The sequence below is a fragment of the Diceros bicornis genome, chromosome 19, assembly GCF_020826845.1.
Source record: "Diceros bicornis minor isolate mBicDic1 chromosome 19, mDicBic1.mat.cur, whole genome shotgun sequence".
Classification (NCBI taxonomy): domain Eukaryota; kingdom Metazoa; phylum Chordata; class Mammalia; order Perissodactyla; family Rhinocerotidae; genus Diceros; species Diceros bicornis.
The window spans coordinates 27,827,652-27,839,212 of NC_080758.1; the positions used below are offsets into that span (position 1 = coordinate 27,827,652).

At 51.6% G+C, this 11,561-nt stretch overlaps 1 protein-coding gene across 2 annotated transcripts; it reads right to left on the reverse strand.

The window, feature by feature from the left end:
* Positions 1–4,692: 4,692 nt before the first annotated feature.
* Positions 4,693–11,072, reverse strand: LOC131418138 (cytochrome c oxidase subunit 4 isoform 2, mitochondrial). Of its 2 annotated transcripts, XM_058562138.1 has the most exons (6): positions 10,774–11,072; positions 9,628–9,709; positions 8,055–8,219; positions 7,087–7,218; positions 6,695–6,750; positions 4,832–4,916 (listed from the first exon to the last, which is right to left on the reverse strand). In XM_058562138.1, exons 2-6 carry the CDS (start codon positions 9,707–9,709, stop codon positions 4,890–4,892), a joined length of 462 nt encoding a protein of 153 aa, XP_058418121.1. In that variant the 5' UTR covers positions 10,774–11,072; the 3' UTR covers positions 4,832–4,889. The 2 variants fall into 2 exon arrangements, with proteins under 2 accessions (XP_058418120.1, XP_058418121.1); XM_058562137.1 differs by lacking the exon at positions 6,695–6,750 and having other exon boundaries at positions 4,693–4,916; positions 10,774–10,943.
* Positions 11,073–11,561: the final 489 nt, after the last annotated feature.

Sequence of the window (11,561 nt, forward strand, 5' to 3'; positions counted from 1 at the left end):
AATTTGATTCTCTAATTGTCAAAATTTTATTCTCTGTTTGATCAGTCAATATCCAACTTAACGTGGCTTTAGTTTCTGTCAACTTGATTTTGTGTTGACTATTTCTACACATCTGTGGTAGGTTGTACTATTTGCTCACAATTATGCCTTCTCTCCCCACACTCACCACGAGCAGTCTGCTGGAGGACATTTCTCTATCCATTGATGTTGGGCTTGACTGTGGGTGGCAGACTATATTTTCCAAAGATGACCGTAACAATATTTCCCATCTCATATGCATCTCTCATCTTACACTGTGATCTTGACGTACTCCCATCAAGTAGGGAGATTTATGGCATCTTCCTCTTGTACCTGGGTGAAACTTTGCAAGTACCTTGACCAACAGGGTTCCGCAGAAGTGATGCTATGTGTTTTCTGAGGCTAGATCATGAAAATGCAATACACTTCCCTCTTGCTCTCTTGGAACCCACCTACCATGCTTTGAGGGAGCCCAAACTAGCCTGCCCAGAGAGAGCACTTAGGGATGGCACAAAGAGATGTTTCAGTTGACAGCTCCAACTGAGGTCCCAGCAGATAACCAACATTGACCACCAGATATGTGAGTGAAAACACCTCCAGAAGGTTCTGGCCACAGCCTTTGAGTGTTTCCAGCTGAGGCTCCAGACATTCTAGAGCAGAGGCAAGCAGTTTCCACTGTGACTTGCCTGAACTCCTGACCTGCAGAATCAGTGAGCATAATAAAATGGTCGTTTGATGCCTCTGAGTTTTGGGGTGTTTTGTAATACAGCAATAGTAACTGGAACACCATGGGACCTCAGAATGTGACAGTATTTGGAGACAGGGCCTTTAAAGAGACGATGAAGTTAAAATGAGGTCATTAGGGAAGGCCCTAACCCAATCTGACTGGTGTCCTTATAAGAAGAGGAAATCTGGACACACAGAGAGACGACGAGGGATACACACACACACACACACACACACACACACACACACACACAGGAAAGACTGAAGACACAGCAAGAAGATAGCTGTCTGCCAGCCAAGGAGAAAGGGATCAAAAGAAACCAATCCCACTGACACCTTGATCTTAGTCTTCTACCTCCAGAACTATGAGAAAATACATTTCTGTTGTTTAAGCCACCCTGGCTGTGGTATTTTGTTATGGCAGCCCTAGCAAACCAGAATGCCAACCCGCAGTCCAGAACTAAACCTGGTGGATCCCAGCAGAGCCTCAGCCAACACACAGGCCCATGAAGGATAGAAATAAATGCTCAAAGTTGTAAGCCACCAAGTTTTGGGGTTGTTACACAGCATTATTGTAGGGGAAAAATTGACTAGTACAACATCTAATCTTTCCCTGGGCCAATTTTGACAATTTTCTTTATTATCCACAACATGATTCCTTAACAATTTATTAATCTAAACAAATTTTACTGCCCACGTATTTCAACATCTTCAGTTATGTCCAAACTGCTCCTGCTGCTAGCAGAGCATCGGGATCTGGATCAAAACATATCACCAAATATTTCTTTTTTCAGTTTTATTGAGAAATAATTGACATACATCACTGTATAAGTTTAAGGCCTACAGCATTATGGTTTGATTTACATATATTGTGAAATGATTACCACAATAGGTTCAACTAACATCCATCTTCTCATACGATACAATAAAAGAAAAAAATGAAAAAAATTTCTCCTTGTGATGAAAACTCTTCAGATTTACTCTCAACAACTTTTCTATATTTCCTACAGCAGTGTTAGCTACAGTCATCACGTTGTACATTACAACCCTAGTACTTACTTATAAGCGGAAGTTTGTATGACTGTGTCCATGCCAGTCCCACCCAATGGGCTGGGAGACCTGGCGGGCAGGGCCCCTGTCTGCTCCATGTCTGGATCCCCAGCATCTCCCATGCTAAGGCGGTGACTAATAAATGGATCCCTCACCCCAGACAGAGCCTGGGATCAAGGCAGCTGCAGGCAGCTGCCAGTAGAGGGTGCTGGAGGGGCCATTTCAGGAGGAAAGGAGGCTTCTCTTCCTGGTTCTGGAATGTGAGTGTATGTGTATGTGTGTGTGTGTGTGTGTGTGTGTGTGTGTGTGTGTTATTGCTCCTGCCGTGTAGTTGGTCAGATAGAAATTAAATGGATGTTCAAGTCTCCCCATACTCTGGCCCCATATACCCCCCTCTCAATCTTTCCCTGCTTCCCCCAGACTTGTCTCTTCAGTAGAAGCAGCAGAGACTCCAAGGCCCTGTGAGTCTCCCACCTCCCTATCTTCCCTGATCCATTTCTTCCTTCTCCTCTGACAGTCCATAGACTCCTTTTATTTCCTCTATCATGCCATGGTCCTCACTACCACATGGCCTTTGCACCTGATTTTCTCTGCCTAGAATGCTGTTCCACCACCTCTTTCACCTAGTTTACACCCAGTCGTCCTTCATATCTCAAGTCTGAAGACACTTCCTCCCTAATTTCTGTAGATTAGGTCAGCTCCGCCTTGTTGGTCAGTCCAAGTCCCATGTACCTCCCCTTCCTAGCACTCATATGTGCTATCATTTATTAGGGTGACCATCTAATTAATGTCTGTCTCCCCATCCCTGACTTTCAGATCCATGAGGACTGAAATGAGGTCTCATTCTCTCTGTTCCCGAGCCCAGTACATAGTGGATGCACAATAAATATTTGTTGATTGAGTGAATGTTGTTGTCCCAGCTGCTCTGCTAAATCCCTCCTTTGGCATCTAGGGTGTCCATGGAGGTGTGCTGCTCAGATGGCTCTTCAAGAGAACCTTGAGGAGGTTATGAGGAGGGTATGCTGTGAGGAGGGTAGTTGTATGACCACCTCCAGCTGCTGCACTTTCAGATCGGCTGCAGCGTTCACGCTGAGGCCACAGTCTTCGGGGACTGCTCCCAGCCAAGGGCTGAGCACAGTGCGGTTCTAGGGATGGGTCAATTTTGCACAACACAGGACTTGCTCTGGGGCACCCCATTGTCCTGGCAAAGACTTTCTCAAAGATGCTGTGCCAGCTATCAATTTATTGCCTCTCAGCCCCAAATTCACCCTTCAGTGCCTGCTCTACTATAATGAACTGGGCTCTTTGACCGTTGCCTCTTTTACAGTGAGATGCTAAGTGTTGCCACTAGAGGGTGCTGGAGGGGACATTTCAGGAGGAAAGGAGGCATCTCTTTCTGGTTCTGGGGGGGGTGTGGTTGGTCAGCAGTGTGTGAGAACATCTGGACCATCTGCTGCAGCCATGAGCAGCCTTGCAGTCCCCAGGCCTGGAGGCCATCTTCTTGCAACCCTCCTAATGCAGATACCACATACTCTATGCCTCACATCTGCAAAGTTGCCCCAATCCCACCCGCCCACCAGCCTCAGCTCCCTTGAGCCTCTGAGGGCTGCTTCCTGCTTGCCCAGTGACAATGGACCAGCTCCGGCCCAGGCAACTCAGGAAACTTCCCCACCATCCAGTGGGCTTCAACCACACCTTCTCCAACGAGGTCTGAACCCCAGCGTGGGGAAGGCACTCCCCCCAAGGTTATCCTTCCTTGGGCATGCTCCCTAGGATACCCTTTAAAGTTCTCTTTACATCTGTATGGTTACTCTCTTGTGTAAGCTTAATAATTATTTAATATAAAGAATTACAGCCCTTGTTTACATACTGTGTAGTTTGTCTCCTGCTTGGACTCAGACTGATAATAGTGCACTGAAGTCTGAGGCTCTTCCCACCCAATCCTCCTTCCTTCCCTCTCTCCTCCCACAGGGCCAGGCCTGTGTCACCACCTAAAGGTTCTCACCACCTACTCCTGACCCTCCCCCCCCTTATCCTTCACAGGCATTACCTCCAACAAGTCTCTTCACATCTTTAACTCCTTCTTGGCATTTGCTTCTCCGAGGACTCAAACTGGTGCAACTTCCCATCACACTCAGCATAAAATCCCATGAGGCCCATAGAATATGCTTTCTGCCCCAAGACCAACCCTCGCCCCCCACAGGTACCTTCCTTCTACTCTCCAAGTCATTCCACTCCAGTCACTCCAGTCCAATGGAGTCACTGTGGCCTCCTTGATGTCCCCCATACATACAAACCAGAATCCCACCTCAGGGTCTTTGCACTTGCTGTTCTTTGATACAAGGCTTGTTCTCTCATTTCTTTCAGACCTCTTCTCAAACACCACCTCCTCTAAGAGGCCTTGACCTACCATCCCCCAAGCTCCCTGGAATTCCGTCCCTTTATCCTGTTCTGCTTTCTTTCTTCATAGTACTTATTACCATGCAACATGCTAGATATTACACTTACTGATTCATTTTTGTCTCCTCCATGAGGCCAGAAACTTTGTCTGTCCTGTTCACTGCTGCATCTCCCGGGGCCTGGACTAGTACCCAGCACACAGTAGGTGTTCAATAAGTATTTGTTAATTGACTGAATAAAGGAGTGTCCTTGCCTTTGTTCAGGCCATTCCCTCCACCTGGAATGCCTTCCCTTCTCCTTCCTGCCTTTCCTAATCCCTCCTATCCTTTAAGACTCAGCCCTAGCCCCTCCTCCTCCAGGGAGCCCTCCCTGACAAGCTGGGCTCTGAGCCCTTAGAAAGTGGCTTATTCTTGCCCCTCACCTACTATACTAAAATTATGCCTAATTTTAGGTATCGTGTAGGCTTTGTGGCAGGTAAAGACTGAGGTGGAGAGTAAAGGCAGAAGAGAACAGGCCAGCTTTATTGGGGTGAAGGAGAGGCTCCAGGCCGGGGTAGAGCTGCAGGGAGAGCAGCCTGGGACGGCGTCACTTCTTCCATTCCTTCTTCTCGTAGTCCCACCGGGAGGCCAGGCCCTGCACAGGGTTGCCCCTCATGTCCAGGATGCGCTGGAGCTGCCGGGCCTTCCACTCATCCGTCAGGGTGATGGGCTTCTTAGGGAACACTGCCAGGAAGGCGTGGGGCAGGGACATGGCAGCTCAGCACCCTGCCAGGCCCGCCCCTCCCACGGGGCCAGGTCTCCAGGCCCAGGGTTCCAGTGCTCTGCACTGAGGGGCTCCCTCCACCCTGCCCGTCCCCCCACCACACTCCCTTCTGAAGCTTCACTCCAGGGACCCCTGGGTTCTGATCCCAGCTCTGCCTTAGATCGCTGTGGGAACTGGGCCAAGGTCCTTCCCCATTCTGAGCCTCACTTTCCTCACCTACTCTGAGGCCCAATGACAACAGGAGCACTGGTTTTGAGTCTGTCTGGCCCAAATCCCATCTCTACCATTCCCTTGCTGTGTGACCTTGAACAAGTCACTTCATCTCTCTGAGCTTCAGTTTCCTTACCTGTCAAAAACAGGTCCTATCCACTAGGGTTGTGGGGATTGAATGAGTTAGTATTTGCAAAGCAATTGGCACAAGGTGGGACAGATATCAAGCCCCTAATCATGATAGCTACTATAGTTATAATTACTGAGTTGGCTCCCACTTGTTGGGAAGGGTCCAGGATGAGATCATTTCTTTTGCTGCCTGAGGGGTTGGGAGTAGGAGGTGGTGTAGGGGTGTTCACTTTAAAAATCTGGGGAGAGAATATTAACCCAAAGGCTGAAGCACTCATGGAGGCATTTTAGGTGCCTTGATGTGTGGATCAGGGAAGGCCTGGGGGCCAGAGCCCCCAACACCACGCACATCCTACTTCCCGGTCCATCTGCCCCTGAGGCTGACTCAGCCTGACCGCCTTCCCTGGTACTTTCTATCCCAGTGGGTGGGCAAGAAAGAAAAGATCTATATGGGCACCTATTAGTACCAAACATTGGGCTAGACTAGAATTGTTCCCAAAGGCTCTGTCATGTTATTCTCATGCAAGGTAGGAATTCCCATCACACTTTTACAGAAGAAGAAACAAGATCAGGTGAAGTCAATTGAGGCAGAGCCTGCCAGCTCTTCCCCAATCTCCTCTCCCCTTCTTCCAGAGCAGTGCTTCTCAAACCTGAGTGCGCATCAGAATCAGTTGGAGGTCTTTTTTGTGTGTGTGTGAGGAAGATTAGCCCTGAGCTAACATCTGTTGCCAATCCTCCTCTTTTTGCCGAGGAAGATTGGCCCTGGGCTAACATCTATGCCCATCTTCCTCTACTTTATATGGGACGCCACCACAGCATGGCTTCACAAGCGCACCCGGGATCTGAACTCACGAACCCTGGGCTGCCAAAGCAGAGTTGAGAATTTAACCGCTACGCCACGGGCCAGCCCCTGGAGGTCTGTTAAAACACTGATTGCTGGGCTCCACCCTTAGAGTGACTGACTCGGTAGATCAGAGTGGGGCTGAGAATTTGCATTTCTAACAAGTTCCCAAGTGAAGCTGTTGGTCCAGGGACCACACTTTGAGAATCACTCTTCTGTGGTAATAAACGGTCAGTTGGGTATGTGGCCACCCAGCTAAAGACTACATTGCCCAGCTCCCCTTGTGGCTAGACATGGTCATGTGATCATTTTTAGCCCATAGGATGTGAGCAGAAGTGGTGTGTGCAACTTCTGGACCTTAAAGAGGAATGCATCCTCCCTTTTTCTCTTCTTGACTGGAATGTAGTCTTTATGGCTGGAGCTGGAGCAGCCATTTTATATGTCAAGAAGGAAGTTACATGTTAAGGATGTCAGAGCAACAAGACAGAAGGAGCCTGACATTGTGGAGTCCCCATACTCCCCCTGGCCTTTTTTGTGAGAGAGGAACAAAACCTCTACCTTCTTTAAGCTCTTGTATGTTGGGGACTCTTTGTTACAGCAGCTGAAACAATATGCTGAAAAATTCATGGTTAATAAAAGCAATCAGTAACGTCATTCATGACTACGTGCCAGGCACTGGCCTACAGCTCTCATTAAATCCTCACGGGAACCCTGAAATGTAGGCACTATTATTACCATTTTATAGATGAGGAATGGAGGCCCAGAGAGGTAAAGTCCCCACATCCCAACCCAGGCAGCCGTGCTCTGCTCTTCTCCCTACACCTCTTTGGGGGACTTTTCAAAACTCTTCAGATGAGTGCCCGCATAGTTCCCTTAGAAGAGCTTGGCTGGTGGCTGCGGTCACAGGGATGTGGCCCAAGGCTGCAGCCAGGTAAGGTGTTGCCACTCACCATAGACCCGCTGCCACCAAATCAGCAGAGCTGTGAATCCAAAGAAGAAGAAGACACCGCCCATCACTGTCTTCCACTCGTTGGAGCGACGGTTCATCTCCGCGAAGGTCTCATGGAACTGGAGACGGTACACTGGAGGCAGGTGGGGGGTAGGGAAGTGGGGGCCTCAGGTGCATCCATTCCAAGGACCCTGGCCAACTCTTGGCCTCAGGGATCTCCAGCCTCCCCTCCCCCTCTCTGCAGCAGATGCAGTCCATTCAGCAAATTCTTATTGAGCATCTACTGTATGCAAAGCATGGCCAGCCAGTGACAAGTCTCCAAATATCAAAGAGTCAGCCTGGGGCACTACTGGTGGGCAGGACTTGGGGTCAGACATCCCTCCTGCTCCCCAGGGTCAGGCCCCTGCTCCCTCCCCACCTCACCTGCTTCTCTCTTCTCCATCCCCCCACAGCACTCACTGATGCCTAGGACCTTCCATGCTCTCCCGCTCCCATATCCTTCCCTATGCTGTTTCCACTTCCTGGCAGCACCCTTGTCCTCACCATTCAAGGCCAACTGGAATGTGCCCTCCTCTGGAAGGCCCACCAGGATTCTCTCTGTCTCTCCTTTGGGTCCTCATAGCCCCTTGAACGCACCTCACCCTAGCCACATATCCTGCATTACAGTTATCTGGGTTTGTATTGGTTCCCCCACTGGACTGGGAGCATCCTGAGGGCAGAACCCACCTGGGTGATTCACTTCTTTGTCCCCAGCATCGCCTAGCATCAGGCTGTGCACAAATAGTTGAGTGAATAAAAGAATGAATGAACAAGGAATGCACTTCATGCCTCAGGTATGCATTCAGGTGTCTGGGGGTTTCTGGCTGTCTTGAGTGGGGGGTGTCTCCCTGCCCACTGCTCTTGACAGACTCTTCTTTTCAAAGTCACCCCCAGGCTACTCTCCCCGGCCAGCCCCACCCTGAGACCTACAGGCCACCTTCTCGGCGTGGCTCAGTTGGGTCCAGCTGCCCTTCTCCTTCTCCTTCAGGGCCCGCTGCTCCGCGTTGAGCTCTGTGCAGAAGGGTTCGTCTGGCATGGGGTAGGAGCGCTGGGCGTGGTAGTTGGTGTAGGGGGGCATCTTCCCCTTGCTGTGGGCTGCGGGCACAAGGGAGGAGCTGAGTTCAGGCTGCCCCTGGGACATCCCAGCACTAACCATGATATTAACAAAGAGGGCTGCGTTTATTGCGCACTTACTGTGTGCCAGGAGCCATTCTAAGGCCTCTAGGTGAGTGTACTCACTTACTTCGCATCACTCGGAGCCAGGTGATATTGTTATCTCCATTTTACAGGTGAAGAAACTGAGCCGCTAAGTGACTTGCTGAAGTTCACAAAGCAAAAAGGAGCAGGGCCAGGGCTGCAATTCAGCCGGTCTGGCTTCAACTCCCGCATTCTCCGGGAAGATCTGAGGTGAGGAGGGCATGTCAGGCAGAGGCAACGGGTGGGCACAGGCTCAGTGAGGTGAACCTAAGATGACAATGTGAAATCGCTCTGCACACTGCAAAGGGCTATCCATCTGCCTTTACCGAGTGGTCAAGGGCATGGATTTGGAGTCAGCTGGAACCCAGTTGCATCCCAGCCCAGCTCCAACAGGCCCCTTACCTCACTGTGCTTCAATATCCTCACCTGGGAAGCGGGGATAATAAGAGAACCTGCCTCACACTGTTGTGGGAGCTTCAAGATTATACAGTCAAAAGGCTTAGCGCACAGCAGATGTTCTGTAAATTACACTGATACAGAGAGGCTGGTTTTACTACTGGCTTCCATTCCTGGAAGCTTTCCCTGATGGCTAAGCCATCGAGGGCTCCATGTGGGTGTCCAGAACAAGGCTGGGCATGAGGAGGGTCTCAACAAAGCTTCTTCTGTTTGTCACCAGAGATGCCCACAAGGAGGGCATTGGTACCACCTTGCAAGATGGCATTAGAACTGCCTTGGGCAAGGAGTCCTGGCTCTTTTAATATCTAGGTCTCCAGGCCTCAGTCTGTTCATCTGAGAGATGGAGATAACAGCACAACATCCACCTCACATGGTTGTTGTGAGATAAATGTGTTAATCTGTGTAGAATGTTTATCACAGCTTGGGGTACACAGTAAGGGCTCAATAAATGTTATCTGTTATTATTCTCCTGAGGGTCAGGACAGCCCTTATGCTGTCTGGCTGAAGTCTCTCCTGCTTTAGGCCTCGTTCTTCTGACGAGCACTGACATCAGGGTCTGGAAAGGAGGTCCAAGGTTCTGTCAGCACCCTCCACCTCAGGACACAAAGGCCCAAGGGGCTGAGGTTTGGGCATTAGGCCCTGAGCAAGCTTGGAATGGAGGGAGCTGCTGTCTGCTCACCCTGTGAGCTCCATTTCTTGGAGGGAACATGGCCCAGGACCAAGGAGTGGGACTGTGGGAAATGGTTTTGGGGTGGGCCCAGGGCAGCATGGAAGGGAACGGGGCAGCCTGAAGAGGACTCCTGCCCCTAGTCTTGGAGTTAGGCAAGGGAGGGGGGTGCCCAGGTCTTACCGGTGTCTCCTGGGCTGTGGATCCCTCGCATTCCAAGTCTTCCTTTCCTCAGTGCCAAGCTCCAGGCAGCTCTGAAGAACATCTAGGGTGTGCGTGGATGAGTCCTGCCCCCACAGTGCCCTCCTCCCCTACCCCTCAGGGCCCAGACAGCGAAACCCTTTTTCAGGTGTTGTGGGAAGGGGGCAGGATTTCAAGGTCACCCTCAGGCCCATGACCCTTCTAATTTTGCCTGATATCCCTATGGGGGTAGATGGGGGTCCGAGACATTTGGAGCCCTCTCCTGGGACCTCAATTACCATCTGAGAAGTGGGAGGAGGCCTGACTCTTAAGGCAGGATCTGAACAGTTTGGGGCTGGGGGCCTGGGTTCTGGTTCCAGCCCCAGCTCAGCCTGGCCAGGTTGAGAGACCTCCTTCAGTTGTTTGACCCCCAGAGGAAACTGGGTGGGAGTCCAGGTAGGGAGGGAGCAGGTCCTGGGGCTACCTCTCTTCCCTAGAGGGCCATCTGCCAAGGTCTTGGGCAGATGGTCTGGCCCCCACCCCTTCCCCCCTAATTGGCTGCCTACGTGCACTGCACAGAGAGCCTGCTCGGCTAGATCTGGTGGGGGAGGGGGACAGGCAGAGCCCAACTCCCCTCTCCCCCCCCCCCCCCCCCCCCGGGGAAGTCTCAGGGTCTGGCATCCCATGGCGGTGGCTTTAGAAGAGGACAAGGACCAAACTGGGTCAGAAGGAGGAAGAGGAGCACACATCTGGGGACAGGAAAGGGGTATCCCACTCTGGAAAGAGAAAGTGCCCCTCACATCTGGGGAGAGAAAGGGGCACCCAATAAGTAGAGGGAGGGGGTATACCATATGTGGTAAGTGGGAGGGGGGCCCCACATCTGGGAAGGAAGGGCTCCCCATCAGTGATAAGTAGATGAGGGAGCGCCACACATGGGGAGAGGGAAGGGGTAATCTACATTTGGGGAAAGAGATGGTGCCCCATATACGGACAGAAGATAATTCCCTAGGAGTCCTCAACTCTGAGCTGCCAGAAGCCCCCCGACCCTCTTCGATGGGGCGACCACACGGGCCCTGACTGGGTGTTGAAAGCCAGAGACCAAGCCGCATCCCCATCCCCCAGCCGGGGCTCTCCCACCCACTCACTCACCTTGCAGCTCGCGGCAGCGGGAGCACGACCCGGGTCTGCCAAGCGAGTAACAGAGAATGAGCTGCTGCAGAGGGACCAGAGCGCTGGCGCCCGCCGGCCCGCCCCACAGCCTTTTCCAGGGCCGCCCCCTCGTGGGAACGTCCTGCCTCGACCGGGCGTGGGAGCGCCCTGCCAGCGTCCCTGGGGGCGCCCCAGCCCGCAGCCTGGGGAGAGGGACTGCAGAGTGACTCTTCGCCTCAATTTCCCCGCCCCCGGGGGTCCTGCCTCTGGAGACCCCCAGCGGATGGCGCCCCTGGGACCCAACTGGCTGTGTGTCCCGGGCTGGCCCAGCCCTGAGCTGGGAGGTCCCAGGAGCTGGATCTTGCTGCCTCCACACCTTTGCTCATTGCTGTTCTTTCCACCTGGAATGCTCTTAGGGCCTTTGCAGACCCAAGTCTTGTGAGCTTTCCAGCCCAGACCCCAATGCCTCTTGCTCCAGGAAGCCTACAACCATCTAGAATCTAGCAGCTGGCCTGTGGTCTACCACCTCACTCCCACACCCCCATAGTCAATGAGAGGTGAGAAGAGCCTCCCTCTAGGGTTCAAATCTTAGCTGAGTTCCTGGGTTTTTTCTATAAAAGGGAGCTAATGATAGTTCCTACCTTATGTGGCTGTGGTAAAGATTAAATACGTCAATAGAAAAGCATCAGGCACATTTATTCAAGAATTATTTATTAAGACCTATTACAGGTGGCATTTATTGAGTGTCTATTGTTTACCAGGTTAAATGCTTGGGGATATAGAGCCAA